The sequence below is a fragment of the Sciurus carolinensis genome, chromosome 2, assembly GCF_902686445.1.
Source record: "Sciurus carolinensis chromosome 2, mSciCar1.2, whole genome shotgun sequence".
Lineage (NCBI taxonomy): Eukaryota > Metazoa > Chordata > Mammalia > Rodentia > Sciuridae > Sciurus > Sciurus carolinensis.
The window spans coordinates 169,155,570-169,172,516 of NC_062214.1; the positions used below are offsets into that span (position 1 = coordinate 169,155,570).

The window sequence follows — 16,947 nt, forward strand, 5'->3', positions numbered from 1 at the left end:
TCCCTAGAGGGGTGGCTTCCTAGTGGAGAACCACATTCTCAAGTTCCTCCAAGACTTCAGGCTACTGAAGGCTAAGAGGTGAGTTATTGGAATTCTATAGAGACAATATTAGTCACTAGAGGAAAACTGCAATATCCCAGAGTTTCACTATTAGAGGGGTAGATACCTGAGCAATATGAGAAAACAAGGGAAGAAAATGTCCCAAACAAACCTAGACAGTATAGCAATAAAATCCAACGACAGCATGGCAGAAGAAATGGCAGAAAGGGAGTTCAGAATGTACATAATTAAAACGATCGGGGAAGCAAAGGAGGAGATGAAAGAGCAAATGCAGGCATTGAAGGAGGAGATGAAAGAGCAAATGCAGGCATTGAATGATGGCACCAATCGACAGTTAAAAGAGCAAATACAGGAAGCAAAAGATCATTTCAATAAAGAGAGATATTGAAAAAAAAACAAACAGAAATCCTTGAAATGAAGGAAACAATAAACCAAATTAAAAACGCGATAGAAAGTATAACCAATAGGATAGAACACCTGGAAGACAGAGCCTCACATATTGAAGACAAAATATTTAATCTTGAAAATAAAGTTGACCAGAGAAGATGGTAAGAAATCATGAACAGAATCTACAAGAATTATGGGATATCATGAAAAAGTCAAATTTAAGAATTACTGGGATTGAGGAAGGCTTAGAGAAACAAACCAAAGGAATGAACAATCTATTCAATGAAATATCAGAAAATTTCCCAAATCTGAAGAATGAAATGGAAAATCAAGTACAAGAGGCTTATAGGACTCCAAATTCACAAAACTAAAACAGACCTGCACCAAGGCACATTATAATGAAAATACCTAACATACAAAATAAAGACAGAATTTTAAAGGCTGCGAGAGAAAAGAATCACATTATATTCAGGGGGAAACCAATACGGATCAGCAGATTTTTCAATCCAGACCCTAAAAGCTAGAAGGGCCTAGAACATTTTTCAAGCCCTGAAAGAAAATGGATGCCAACCAAGAATCTTATACCCAGCAAAACTTATCTTCAGATTTGATGACGAAATAAAATCCTTCCATAATAAACAAAAACTAAAAGAATTTACAAAAACAAAGCCAGCATTACAGAACATTCTCAGCAAAATATTCCATGAGGAAGAGATGAAAAACAATGATGTAAATCAGCAAAGGGAGGAACTACCCTAAAGAAACAGCCAAATAAAGGAGAAACCAAGTCATGTCAAAAAAAAAAAAAACGAGCCAAATGACCATAGACTGGCAGATTGGATTAACAAGAATTTGTTGCCTGCAAGAGATTCATCTCATAGAAAGAGATACCCACAGACTAAAGGTGAAAGGATGGGGAAAAACATACCATGCACACGGACACAGCAAAAAAGCTGGAGTATCCATCCTCATTTCAGATAATGTGGACTTCAAGCCAAAACTAGTCAGAAGGGATAAAGAAGGGCATTACATGCTGCTTAAGGGAAGCATAAACCAGCAAGATGTAACAATCATAAATATCTATGCCCCAAACAGTGGCTCATCCATATACGTCAAACAAATCCTTCTCAATTCCAGAAATCAAATAGACCACAACACAGTAATACTAGGTGATTTTAACACACCTCTCTCACCACTGGACAAATCCTCCAAACAAAAATTGAACAAACAAACCAAAGATCTCAATAACACAATCAATAATTTAGACTTAACAGACATTTATAGAATATAGCATCCAACAAAGAGCGAATACACTTTCTTCTTAGCAGCACATGGATCCTTCTCTAAAATAGACCATGTTTTATGCCACAAAGCTAATGTTAGCAAGTACAAGAAGACAGAGATACTACCTTGTATTCTATCAGATCATAATGAATTGAAATTAGAAATAAATGACACCGAGTAAAAAACAGAAACTACTCCAACACCTGGAGATTAAATAATACGTTATAGTATGATAAATGGATAACAGAAGACATCAGGAAGGAAATTAAAAAATTCTTAGAGGTAACTGAGAACAAAGAAAGATCATATCAAAACCTCTGGGATACTATGAAAGTTAGAGGAAAATTTATTTCATGGAATGCATTCAATAAAAGAAGAAAAAAATCAACAAATAAACGACCTAACACTACAGCTCAAAGCCCTAGAAAAAGAAGAACAGAGCAACACCAAAAGCAGTAGAAGACAGGAAGTAGTTAAAATCAGAGCCAAAATCAATGAAATTGAAACAAAAGAAACAACTGAAAAAATTGACAAAATAGTTGGTTCTTTGAAAAAATAAACAAAATTGATAAACCCTTAGCCACACTAACAAAGAGAAGGAGAGAGAAAACTCAGATTACTAAAATTTGGAATGAACAAGGAGATATCACAACAGACACGAATGAAATACAAAACATAATTAGAAGCTATTTTGAAAATTTATACTCCAACAAAATAGAAAATCTCAAAGACCTCAACAGGTTTCTAGAGATATATGAATTACCTAAACTGAACCAAGAGGACATACACAATTTAAATAGATCAAAAGCCTACCAACAAGGAAAAGTCTGGGACCAGATGGGTTCTCAGCCGAGTTCTACAAAACCTTTAAAGAAGAACTCATTCCAATACTTCTCAAAGTATTTCATGAAATAGAAGAGGAGGGAACCCTCCCAAACTCATTGTATGAAGCCAATATCACCCTGAAACCTAAACCAGAGATACACTGAGGAAAGAAAATTTCAGACCAATACTCTTAAGGAACATTGATGCAAAAATTCTCAACAAAATCTTAGCAAATCACATACAAAAATATATTAAAAAGATAATGCACCATGATCAAGTGGGTTTTATCCCAGGGATGCAAGGTTGGTTCAACATTCGGAAATCAATAAATGTAATTCACCATATCAACAGACTTAAAGTCAAGAATCACATGATTATTGTGATAGATGCAGAAAAAGCATTTGACAAAGTACAGTATCTGTTCATGCTCAAAACACTAGAAAAAATAGGGATAGTGGGAACATTCCTTAACATTGTAAAGGCCATCTATGCTAAGCCCATGGCCAATATCATTCTAAATGGTGAAAAACTGAAAGCATCCCCCCTAAAACTGGAACAAGGCAGGGATGCCCTCTTTCACCACTTCTATTCAACATTGTCCTCAAAACTCTAGCCAGAACAATTAGACCAAGGAAATTAAAGGGATATGAATAGGAAAAGAAGAACTCAAACTATCCCTATTTGCTGATGACATGATTATATATTTAGAGGAACCAGGAAATTCCACCAGAAAACTTTTAGAACTCATAAGTGAATTCAGTAAAGTAGCAGGGTATAAGATCAATGCTCATAAATCCAATGCATTTTTATACATACATGATGAATATTCAGAAAGAGAAGTTAGGAAAACTACCCCATTCACAATAGCCTCGAAAAAAATAAAATACTTGGGAATCAATCTCACAAAAGAGGTGAAAGACCTCTACAATGAGAACCACAGAACACGAAAGAAAGAAATTAAAGAAAACCTTAGAAGATGAAAAGATCTCCCATGTTCTTGGATAGGCAGAATTAATATTGTCAAAATGGCCATACTACCAAAAGTGCTATACAGATTCAATGCAATTCCAATTAAAATCCCAATGATGTACCTTACAGAAATAGAGCAAGCAATCATGAAATTCATCTGGAAGAATAAGAAACCCAGAATAGCTAAAGCAATCCTTAGCAGGAAGAATGAAGCAGGGGGTATTGCAATATAAGACCTTCAACTAATACTACAAAGCAATAGTAACAAAAACGGCATGGTATTGGCACCAAAATAGACAGGTACATCAATGGTACAGAATAGAGGACACAGACACACACCCAAATAAATACGATTTTCTCATACTAGACAAAAGGGCCAAAAATATGCAATGGAGAAAAGATAGCCTCTTCAACAAATGGTGCTGGCAAAACTGGAAATCCATATGCAACAGAATAAAACTAAACCCCTATCTCTCACCCTGCATAAAAATCAACTCAAAATGGATCACGGACCTTGGAATCAGACCAGAGACCCTGCGTCTTATAGAAGAAAAAGTAGGTCCAAATCAACTTGTTGGCTTAGGATCAGACTTCCTTAACAGGACTCCCATAGCACAAGAAATAAAAGCAAGAATAAACAACTGGGATAGATTCAAACTAAAAAGCTTTCTGTCAGCAAAGGAAACTATCAGCAATGCGAAGAGAGAACCTACAGAGTGGGAGAAAATCTTTGCCAATCATACTTCAGATAGAGCACTAATTTCCAGAATATATAAAGAACTCAAAAACTCTACACCAAGAATACAAATAACCCAATCAACAAATGGGCTAAGGAAATGAACAGACACTTCACAGAAGAAGATCTACAAGCAATCAACAGATATATGAAAAAATGTTCAACATCTTTAGTAATAAGAGAAATGCAAATCAAAACTAACCTAAGATTCCATCTCACCCCAATTAGAATGGTGATTATCAAGAATACAAGCAACAATAGGCGTTGGAGAGTATGTGGGGGAAAAGGTACACTCATACATTGCTGGTGGGGCTGCAAATTAGTGCAGCCACTCTGGAAAGCAGTGTGGAGATTCTTCAGAAAACTTGGAATGGAACCACCATTTGATCCAGCTATCCCACTCCTTGGCCTATACCCAAAGGACTTAAAATCAGCATACTACAGAGATACAGTCACATCAATGTTCACAGCTGCTCAATTCACAATAGCCAGATTGTGGAACCAACCTAGATGCCCTTCAATTGATGAATGGATAAAGAAACCATGATACACACACACACACACACACACACACACACACACACACACAATGGAATATTACTCAGCCATAAAAAATAATAAAATTATGGCATTTGCAGGCAAATGGATGAAATTGGAGAATATCATGGTAAGTGAGATAAGCCAATCTCAAAAAACCAAAGGACGAATGATCTCGCTGATAAGCAGATGATGACACATAATGGGGGGTGGGAGGGGGGCAAGAATGGAGGAAGGAGGGACTATATAGAGGGAAAAGAGGGGTGGGGGGGGAGGAAAAAAAAACAATGAATCAAAAACTATTACCCTAGGTAAATGTATGATTACACAAATGGTGTCTCTACTTCATGTACAAACAGAGAAACAAGATGTATCCCATTTGTTTACAATAAAAATAAATTTTTAAAAAATATTCAATGACCAATTTGAGTTTTTATTGAGTGCCATAATTTAATAGGCACAATCAGACACAGTATTATCTCATTTGCTGTATGTGATATCACATAGCAAAGCTTGAGTTTAGCATAGATTCTGATAGTCTCATTAACATATTTAATCTATAGTGATATAGATAATGTGGTTTTACATTGACATGTTTTCCAAGGGACTATCGGGCATTTACTTGATCTGAAAAACAAACTTCTATTTACATCCAGAAATGCAATGTGACATGACAATCAAAGAAGAAAGAACAAAACAAAACAAAGCTCATGAGGAAAATCTTATAAGAACTAATATGGCCAGAAGGTAAAATTCACATGTAACCAGTAATAAGAAACAAAGCAGCATTACAGATATAGCATTAAAAATGGGATTCAATTCTGAGTCTTCATTTGAAAATGTGCAAACAAGGAAGAAGGATCAGTCCATTTTCCTGTGATTTGTCAATAAATTTACAAAATTATTTTGTAAATGACTTTGCTGGTTAATAAATTACATTGCATTTGAAAATCTACTTCAGCCTTTTCCCTTCCCTATTTTTCCTGGAAAAATAAAGCGAACATTAACAGTGAGGAAAACTTTTACTAACAGGCATTAATGTTTGCTTGATTCCTTAGCAGCAATAATGCTTTTTAATAACTTAATAATTTAATGCTATCAAGTGCAGCAAGTTAAAAAGATCACAAGCTTTGTATTCTATATGTAAATATCAACACTACAAGAGAATATGGCAATCAAGAATCTGGTTCCAACCAGAACAAATTCCTTAAAATACTGTCTTCCCTTTGATCCTAACTGCCCTTTTGGATAAAAGTGCTGGTCTCAAAAAAGCTTTGCAGTTAAAAGAGGAACAGCAAAAAGGGTGTGCCTTGGGATAGCAGCTAACCCTAAACCTATTGTAGGAAAAGAGGTAGAGAGCTTCAAAATTCAATTGTTGACTTCTAGGTTATGTTAGAAAAATAGAACATCAACATCTCCACTTTCAGATGCTGAACTGTTTCAACTTAGAATGTAATATTTTATCTTTGTATCTTCAGCACCTAACACAGAGTTGGCACTCATTAGTTATTTGCCGAATGAAGGAAAAAATCCTCATCTGTCCAAAGAGAAATTTCCACAGAAAATGGGTCAAATAAAATCTTTACTGACTCTACATAAACTTATAGGAACTCTATTTCTCCACATTTTTGACAGCCTATAGTTCCTTGTATTATTTCTTTAAATACATTCTTAAATTTAAAAGCAATGTCCATCTCCAAAAACCAAATGTCTCTTGAACTATTAGAACACATCTGATTGAATATTAATTCTCTCAGATTGTTCAATGAAATCTCCCATTCCAATCATGATGCTTGTTAATACCATGCAGCTATCTTATCAATTCTTCTGGTCTTCATTCAAAGTTCAAAAAGAGAAAAGATGGACATGGACTGAAATTAAAAAGGAGTTTTGTATATATGCATACAGGTGACACATTCAAAACAAAGATATGAGACAAAAAAGGTACCTCTGCAACAAATTTTTTAAGTCTGACCAAGCTAAGTTACCTTACCTCTCTAAACACTGAGTTCCTCATCTCTATGGCAAATTCATCCCATAATTCTTCTGCTTCCTTTTAACTTCAATATTCTCTAATTTGGTTCTTAATGGATGCATGAACTGAAACACTCACTAATCATACATTTTGCTGGAGGTGGAATGGTTTCTCATTAACACATTAGGAGTGAAAGAATGTTCCACTTAATCCACATCTATATCAGGGGCAGAAGCTCAGAGATCTGGGCTCTGAAATGACCCAAGGGAAGTTACTGGTTTTGGCTGAAGTCTGTTAGTAATTTAGTAGTTTAAATAGTGTCTAAATCTAATTGCCAAAGAACACTGTCAACTTAGGTTGTAACTGTAATTGCCTGATAAAATCTGTTTACTGCTGCCTGAGTCCCCGTCCTGGATATTACTATCTAGATGTTGCTTTGAGGTGTAGCCTGGTCATAATCACTTTTACTACCTCTCCAGGTGATTCTAACCTAAGAAAAAAGGAAAACTACTAACAGAGTGATAACTCTCAAACTTAAGCATGAATCAGTCCCCTGGAGGGATTATTAAAACAGACTGCTGGTTGCCACATTCAGAGTCTCTCACTAGTACATCTAGGATAAAGCCCAGGAATTGCTTTTCTAACAAGTTTCTCAGTAGTGATAATGTTTTGGTCCAGAGACCTCCGTATGAAAACCATTAGTAGTGAGGAAATATCACTGATGCTGGCACCTGAAGTCCCAAGTTTAAATCCTGATTCTGTTATTACCACCTCTATAATCTTAGGAAAATACTCTCTAATCTGTAGTTTATTTATAGCAATACTTAGAGATCTCAGAGTTGTGAGGCATAGTGTACTAATCAGCGTATGGTGTAGTTCCTGGCATAGGATGCAGAAAACAAATATTAGCTTCCTTTTTCCATTATACATAGCTAGATGGACCAACTGATTACATTAAAACATTTGCACAGACATTAATGCTTCACAAGAAAAGGAAATAAGACACGACTGAAGTAGACCATCTTATTAAAATCACATGTATAATGACAAGTATGAGAAATGTTTTAAGTATAGGGCCTTAAAAATACCTGCATCCAGTTTTCAAAACTTTCATTATAATTTATGTGGTAGGAACATTAAAACAGTCTATTAAGCACTCAGAATATTAGGTTCAATCTGTAAAGAATACAAAAATTTTTTACAACATGTAATGGATTCTGATATTCATAATAATTTGTTTTCCATAGAATTAGAAGACCATCATAAATAGCAATACTTACATTGAACTTTAATATTTTGGTCTTTAAATGCTATTAAATTTCCAAGAAAACTTGTAACATTTAAATGCGTCAGAATCCCTATTATCACAAAGCAAAACTACCAATGATGGGGTAGATGGTTTTTTATTTACATGTACTAACAAATAAAAAATCACGTATCTTTCTTTTCTGCTTGCCGTTTGCTTCACTTTGTCTGTCCCAAGGTTTTCCAAGAATTAATGTCCAAACCCTGAGGTGAATCCTGGGAGGTAAGTAGGCCACAGTAGTTGCACATGCCATGCCATCAGATATAGGGAAAGCACCAGAAGTTGGGCCTCCATGGTGGGCTGGTTAAAATGAGAACTGGATACTGTTGGTGTTTGTCTATGGAACCTATGGAACTAATGAGTCTAGTTATCTAAATGAGTCTCAAAAAGTACTGAATAGTTCAGGTTGGAAGGCATAAGTTATGTTAGGATTGTTTAAAGCAAGTTTCTCCCTATGTCAATAGTTGACCCAGAGGCAAGGTCTTACTGGAACTTTTTATTTTTAAAAGGCCTTCCCTTTCCATTCTACTCTGATGCCATTAAAAGACAGCTTTCTGTTTCTGAACACTCTAGAAAATAAAACTGATGACCACTTGCAGATCTTTGTTGCTGCTTCATGTTATCCATGGTCCTATTTCTTTTTATCACTATTTTCAATTATTACTGGATCTGACAATAAACTTTTCATCTATTTATGAATTCTCTTAACTAGACGGTGAATTCTTATTTAAGAGTCCTTAACATGTGCCCTTCTTTTCTCAAGTGCTCCAATTCTCAGTAACTTTTTTCTTTTGCTTCCTGCAATATAAACTTGACACCAATTTACACTCCCCTGTTTATGTGACTAATTCCATTTAAAACATTCTGTCCCAAACTGGAACCAAAAACCCTTGAGGATGAAAGTTATATATTTCACTTCTTCATAAAAGCATATCAACAAAGCTTATGTCCAATCATGTTTGTTAAGTAACTGATAATCTGTCCATGCTAAAAACTGGATACAACTGATTGCCTGAGGAAAATTCCTCATCGGCTTATGTCACAATGATATAAAGTCTACGGTCTGGCTGGTATATTTGGAGAATGGAAATACTTTCTCAAAGCTAGAAAATAAGACTTGGTTCACTTATCCTCAGTGCTTTAAAACCAACACTTAAACAGAATGGGTCCCACCTCACCAATATCCCCAGTATTCCCTAGCATCCATTCATCCATATTCTTTTCAGGTTTCCCCCAGTAAACATCCACCAAATTTCCCTAGCCCTAAAACAAACAAAACTAATTTCCTCCTAGTCTCTGAAAAATGGTTTATTTTAAAGTATGAAAAGCCAAATTCAGTGTTGGGAGCCTTACAAAGAGCTAGTAATTCAGGTCTTCTTATATTCACTAAATCAGAAACAGAGTTGATTTCATGCCTATCCTACCCAGGAGGCAGTTCTTTTCTCAGGTTTTGCCTGTTGCTAGAAACCAAAAAGATTGGAAGATTGCTTGAGAGGGTTCAGATGCCTCCTTGAAGACACCACCTTTTTTCCTTTCAGAGTTGTCTTGATGGGTTGGTTTGGTCTCACTGACAAGACCCCTGACCACAATCATCCCCAATGATCCTTTAACACTACTGTGAGGTATAAGTGACTTTGATTAGGCATCCCCTTTGAAAGCTCACCTTCCTCTTTCCCATTACATATGTTCTGAAAATAGCTTTTTAAGTTCTTTAATTAAGATTAGCTTTTAAATCAGAAACCTAGAAACCACAGAGTAGCTTTCTCACCTCTTTAATTTTCCATAAGGCATCAATATTATACTGTCATATATGCTAATGTATGTGTACTATATATGTGCATATGTGTGTATATATATATATATGTATATATATATATATGCTTTTTAAAAAAAGTAAAAAGCTCTTCATAGTCTCCTGTGTCCAATATAGGCACCAAGAATGTATTCAGAAATTTACATAAAGGCCACAAGTACTTCCCAAGGAAGATCATTAAAAGAAGAAAAATCCTCTCTTCCTCTCATGTCATATAGCTGGCCTTCAAGGCATGCCAGCTAAGTAAAAGGTGTCACCCATGGTGACAGGAAGACTAGACAGTTCCCTCTTTGGGTGGTAGCTGAATTTCTATTGGCAGTCTTAGTAAAATATGTAACTCCTCATTTGTTCTAAGCAAGTCTTTTCTTCAGCTTTCCTTCAAGTAACACCTTTACTCTCCCATTAGAATATGAAGGCTTGGAGATTTTGAATAGCAACGTTCTGGGTGGGAATCAGTCACTTTAAATCATGTGTTGACTATGCAGAGAGAGGGAAAGATACAGGACAACAACAGGGAAGGAGAGATAAGTTCACTGGGAGCACTAGAAGACAGCAAGCCTTTCAAAGGTGTTGCCGGTATCTCATGAAGGCCCAGGCTGCAACCATGGTGAGGGCAAACACTGGCAGCAGCACCATAGCTATGGGAATACCGCTTGGCTCCCCTTCACCTCGATGTGCTATAGGTCCATTCGGCACCTGTAACTAGAAGGGAAAGAAAAATGTTAACTCTAGTGACTACAGTGTGTTGACCACAATTAAAATGTCCATGCTGCTACATCCCCCAGGGCTGTAGTCTGTAGAGCAACCAAAACAGTCAACCCCAGCACTTCCTATTGTCCTGAGCTGAAGCATTAGTGACACAGATTTTTTATGAATAAAACAGGTCTGATGGGGGAGGTATTGGCCTAATGGGTTCCTTGAGGGCAAGTCAGATGTACAGCCTCCACCTCACTGCTGTTTCATATCAGGAAAATGGAGTTATGAGATGAAACCTACTGATCCTGTGGGGAACCTGGATATTACTAATTGGGGGAAGGAGAGGAAGGAGAATATCTTCCTGGAAACTTTTGCTTACAATGATTACTAGTCAACAGAATGCAATAAGAACAGATCAAGGCAAAGTCAACACAGGTGCAATGTCATCAACTTGGAAATGCTTTTCAATTCCTGAAAGGTACCTCCTCTCTCCTAAGATGTGGTCTTGTCTTTCATGCCCTAATTTATGATACTAGATAAAGATAAAATCTATATGGAAGAGAGGTTGAATCAGAGGTGAGTAAAAATAAATCATATCCTAGTCACTATAATTTCTTAGTGCCTAAGTATTTTCTTTTGAGACTGGATTATCTTTCTCTGTTGCATTTTTTTCAGGGTGGGCCTTCTGAATATCACCTTTTAATGCTTAACTTGTAATAAATATAGTATCATCTTGTTTCAGTGAGATTTCACCTCCTCATGATAACACATGAAACTCTGACCCCTCCATCTGAAAGGTGAGACCACACAAACTACCTTTTATACCCTCTATCCCACTTCTACACATTTCATTTCTTTCTTGACGAGATGTCCTGAAAGGCGACACTTCAATAGGAAGACATGTTTTTTAGGATTGGGCCAATTTCCTTGAACAGCAGAGTCTGTTGTATTAGGAGTTACTTATGGATGTTCCCTGAACACTGCAAGTCACTTCCCACACACCTTTGAAAAGAACCCTAATTATACCTGAAGTATATGCCTTTATTTACTTGACTTTACCTACTACATAAATTCTCCCATACTTTAGAAATACAGAGGAGTCAAGGTAGAAGCAGAAGCAGTGGATGACAATACTGTCTCTTATCAACCTGTTTTCTTTCTTTCTTTTTTTTTTTTTTTTTTGGTACCAGTGATTGAACCCAGGGGCGCTTGACCACTGAAACACATCCACAACCCTTTTTTGTATTTTATTTAGAGACAGGGTCTTGCTAAAGTTGCTGAGGCTGGCTTTGTTTGTTTTTTGTTTTTTGGTGCTGGGGATTGTACATGTGAGGCAAGCACTCTACCAACTGAGCTATATCCCTAGCCCTGAGGCTGGCTTTGAACTTGCAATTCTCCTGCCTCAGCCTCCCAAACTGCTGGGATTACAGCCACCACACCCGGTTTATCAAACTGTTTTCTAATCCCTCACACCCACACTCTGTTTGTAATCCTAGCTGCTGTCTCAGCTTTTGGGTTTTGCCTTCTCCACTTTTTAGTTTCTCTCAACCTTCTACAGCCTCTCTCTACTCAGATGCTAGAGTGTACCAATTTAAGAAGGAATATAAAGGCACAGTGAACCTGTGCTGCGGGAAGAACTGTCTACCAAGTATCCTTCCTTTTCATCATCCAAATTATAAAACACTAAGAAGTAAGACGTGGATGGAGAGAGAGATGTTGTCTTGACCCAATTCTGAATTCCATTTCTTTTTTCCTAGAGCTCTCCTCTTTGAGCATGATAGCTTTAGTCAAGAGTCATCCAGCTGATAGAGAAAGGTTCATGGCAGTGATAGGGAAGGCAAATAAGGGGGAGCCAGAAAACACACCATCTTTGTAGTCAGAATTTTAAAACTAAGATTTTTCCAGGGCAAGTATATGCTTCTTTTCCTGACAAAATGTAAAGGTCATTTTATTTTCCCCTCACTATTTTAATTTGATTATTAAGTTTTATCTTTAAAGAACATTACCTTGGAGGCAGAATCTGGGTTACAAGGATACTGTTATGAATTTCCTTTGATGATAAGCAAAAGTAAAAGAGAACTCCTGCTTGTGTCAAACAAGCTCTTCAAAGTAGTGACAGTAAAACAAAACAAAACACAAACACAAACACACCCACAGGTTTACTCACAAGGATGGTGCAAAAGCCTGATGCCAGGTATCTGGCTGCAAATGACACCTACCCTATGCTGTACTCTCAGTGACACAGCATAGCCTGCATTACGAAAGAGGTCTACCGCATCCTGGTGCAGCAGGTTCTTTAGGTCTTGACCATTTACCTGTCAAAAACAGTGAGAGAGGATAGTAAGAGAAGCAGACAACTAATGCTATAATTCAACAACCTACTTTCATATGGCCAAACCTTTAAAAAAAAAAAAAAAAAAAAACTCCTTCAGGGCAAATTCTAAGGACTAGGAATAAAGACAACTCTTTTTTTTTTTTTTTCCATTTTCAAAGTTGTTTTCCTACAGCTGAGGTTCTGTGGGCCACTTGAAGAGACACCAGGTAAAAATAAAGTAGTTTCTCCTTTTTCCCTGCTTCTGTGCCTGTCTTGTTTTGACACTGGATTCCGTTACTATATTTGTGTGTCTTCCAAAAGAAATAGCCTACTTCTCTATAACTAACCAATCTTCTAAGTCATAACCCTAATCTTTATATTCCTGATCCTTAGCATTGTCAGTTTTAAATCTGGAAACAATTCTATGAAACTCTCCCACAATTTATTTATTTATTTATTTGGGGGGTGGGTACAAGGGATTGAACTCAGGGGAACTTGACCACTGAGCTACATCTCCAGCCCTATTTGGTATTTTATTTAAAGACAGGGTTTTACTGAGTTGCTTAGCACCTTGCTTTTGCCAAGGCTGGCTTTGAACTCACGATTCTCCTGCCTTAGCTTCCCAAGCTCCTGGGATTACAGGCTCATGCCTGTGGTGAGCCACCACACTCAGCCCACAATTTATTTTGATACAATATAAATCTACACTGGCACATTCTCTTGGGCTTACTTTATTGTGACCAATTTTCCTGGATTCCATACATATTCCTATCCTCAAATTTACTAAGCACTGTATTTCTGTGATGATGCAAACCTTTAAAAGGGCATTTCAACATAGGTCACTCTTGGCACTTAAAGGTAAATATGTGAAGGAATACTGGTATTAATACTGTTTGTTGATAAGAGTGACACTAGCCACAGGTGATATCTATCCTATGCTGTACTCAGCAACACAGCACAGTCAATTGTATGCAAGATTACAAATCTTTTATACAAGTCAACATTATCATCAATAGCAAGAGCAGCAAGACTATTTACATATTTATCTATATTTTGTATAAGTTATCTCAATTCTCCCATCCTGTAGACAGTATTTTTATATTGTTTTCATTGATGCAACAATTGAGGCTCTGTGAGACTAGTGAGTATAGTAGCTAGGGCTGGAGTTTTTAAATAATGGAAGAACTTTCGAAGTATCTTTGCATTTTACTGTCCATGTATACTACTATTCCTCCTCTCTAACTCACCAACTATCCTTGGCTGGGTTGAAGCTCAAGCTATTGACTGTTTCAATTCTCTCATCTCTCGTCACAATTTTCCTTCTCCAAGAAGTTCATATTCTTCTATTTCCTGCTAAAGCCCTTGGTAAATCTACCAATACTTTTTGCCTTTCAGGCTGTCTGTTCTCTATTATAATAGTTTCCAGCTCCACTCCTCAATTACCGACTGGGCGACACACACTTAAGACTTAACATTTGATATGTTTCAACTCCCAAAACTCAAACTCTTAAAAACCTGACAATTTCTACTAGTTTTATACTTCTTAGTCCTCTAGCGGATTTCCTCTATAACTTCAGCGTCTAATCTTTTTTATACATTTCACTGGTATTTTTTACCCATCTGGGGGTTGCATTTGTAATTTCAGCCAAGGACTTAATAAATCATTAGAATTTCTTGTCCTCACAATCTTCTGACATCTTTCCAGTCCTGGGCAATATACTGCATCTACTTTCCCTGTTATCACTGAGTTGAATATTCCTAGAGAAAGACTCTCCACCACAGATACACATTACCTGAGTCTGGCCTATCCTTAAAACCCTCATACTCATCAAACAAACTCGCCAAGACATATACAGCTGTATATATACAGCTGTTCCACACCTTTTCTACCATCAAAGACTATTCCAATCCTCCCTCACCTCTCAGCAGATTCCTGTCTCATCTTTTTTGAGAATATTGAGGACTTCTCACATTCTCTCCCTCATCTTCCTCTTCAGTTTCTTGATCTCCTCTCACTGCTCCTTTCTCCTAATTTCTGAATTAGATCTATTTCCTTTATCGAGAATAAAACCATCCACTGATGTACTTATTCTTATTCCCTATTATCATTTTCTCCTCTTGATTCCTTGATTATTTTTCTCTGCTCCTTCATTCTCCTCCACAAAGAATATAATTATTTCTAGCATGCACTGCCATCCTCTTCCCATCTTCTACTTCTTTTCTTTTCCTTTTTTTTTTTTTTTTTTTTTTTTTTTGTGTGTGTGTGTGTGTGTGTGTGTGTGTGTGTGTGTGGTACTGGAGATTAAAGCCAGGGATGCTTTATAACTGAGTTACATCCCTAGATCTTTAATTTTTTTTAATTTTTTTTTTTAAATTTTGAGACAAGTTACTGAGGCTGGCCTCAAACTTGTAATCTTCTTGCCTCACTTTTCTGAGACTCTGAGATTACAGGTATGCATCACTGGGCCTGGTCTCGTCTTTCTTTCACTGCAAAACAGTTTAAAGACCTGTTTGCAAGCACTGCCTCCATTACCTCAGAAACCATCCACTCTTTATTCCTTTGTAATCTCATAATATATAAACTGGGAAGGAAGAACATGTTCTCCTAAAGGTCAGCAGTGATTTCCAATCACCAAATCTTATAGCTCTTTCTCAATCTTCAGACCATCTCCTTCCTTCTGTAATCTCCTATTTTGGATTATGCACCCTTAGCTCTCTTAGTCCTTAAATTATTCTTTTTCTGATTCTTCTCCCTTTCCTTCTTCTTAAAGTAAGTCAGCATTCTTCACAGTCAGTCCTTCACCCCTTCTCTCTTATGATGATCTTTCGCAATTCCAACCATAATCTATAAGATAACTCCCAATTTTTATCCTACTTTTACTTTGGGATTTGCCAATTTCCTGATGAATGCTTATACCTGGATCCTCTACTAGACCCCAATTCAACATATCCAAAGTTTCTTGGTTAACTTCCCACAAAACCAGAAATTTCCTGACTTCCTTCTAAACTGTGAATACCATTTTACTTCTCAAGACACAAAAACAAAATTGGGGAGCAAGGAGAGTGAATACTTGATTTCTTGAACTGGTAATGCAAAGTCCTCCAGGAAAAGACTAACCCACTTTCTCAGTTTAATCTCTCACTACTTCCTTTCATATATTCTATGCCCAAAATATGCTGCATAGCTTACTGACCCTAGGACCTAAAACACAGACAGTCATATCTATGCTGAAACTCTATCTACCACCTAAATGCTTTCCCAAAATTCTACTTATCTTCCAAGATTGATCTTAAAAAGGATCAGTCCTGCTACATGTAACATAGCATAAATACAGGGTTTTCTAGTAGATGGACTTTGACTTCACATTAAGACAACTTCTGATTATGCCCTTTTTGGGGTGGGATGGGGAGATATGCCACAGGGGAGGAACTTCACAATGAATTCTCAATGACTCGATTTTCTAGTTAACTCTTAGGGTAGAGAACAGGTGTGAGACTGCTGACTGCAGTGAGTGAGAATGCCCACTTCGGTAATCTAGCCCGTGTATTAGCCATATTTCTCATTGTGAAGAAACAGGTATTTTCGATTAGAGACATATAAGTAAGTTAACAGTGCAGTCATGTCAGCAAGTGCCAAATGATGCCCCACATTAGTCATCAACAGCAGAGTTTCATGACAACATGAATTCAAGTGGAATAACTGGATCACTCCATGACATTCATGGTAGGAATACTGAGCTTAAAATAATCTTGGCATAATGTTCAGTAATGATTCCAGGAATTATTTAACATTTATCATCATGTTTGGGGCTGCCTAGTCATTCTACCTACATTAATTCATTTAGTCTTCACAATGGTTCCTTTACTTTAGGAACTTCCAGTGATAAAGCAAAAACTCAGAGAAACTATGCAACACATCTATGGGCACAAAGAATGGAAGTAGCAAAGCAAAGGTTCAAACTCAAGCAGCCTGCTGCCCAAACCCTCACTTTAAAACACTGACCTACACAAATTTACACTGTAAGCAAGGATTTCATTTCAGCAA

General features: G+C 36.8%; 1 protein-coding gene across 2 annotated transcripts in view; it reads right to left on the bottom strand.

Annotated features, from left to right (window-relative positions):
* Window positions 1–5,210: 5,210 nt before the first annotated feature.
* Synj2bp (synaptojanin 2 binding protein) overlaps window positions 5,211–16,947 on the bottom strand; it is a 34,192-nt gene continuing 22,455 nt past the window's right edge. For both annotated transcript variants that reach the window (XM_047540995.1, XM_047540994.1), the window contains 2 exons: window positions 12,808–12,903; window positions 5,211–10,594 (listed from right to left, as the gene is read on the bottom strand). In XM_047540995.1, the coding sequence (XP_047396951.1) occupies window positions 10,454–10,594; window positions 12,808–12,903 (237 nt within the window). In that variant the 3' untranslated portion in view covers window positions 5,211–10,453. The remainder of the gene's footprint in view (window positions 10,595–12,807; window positions 12,904–16,947) is intronic.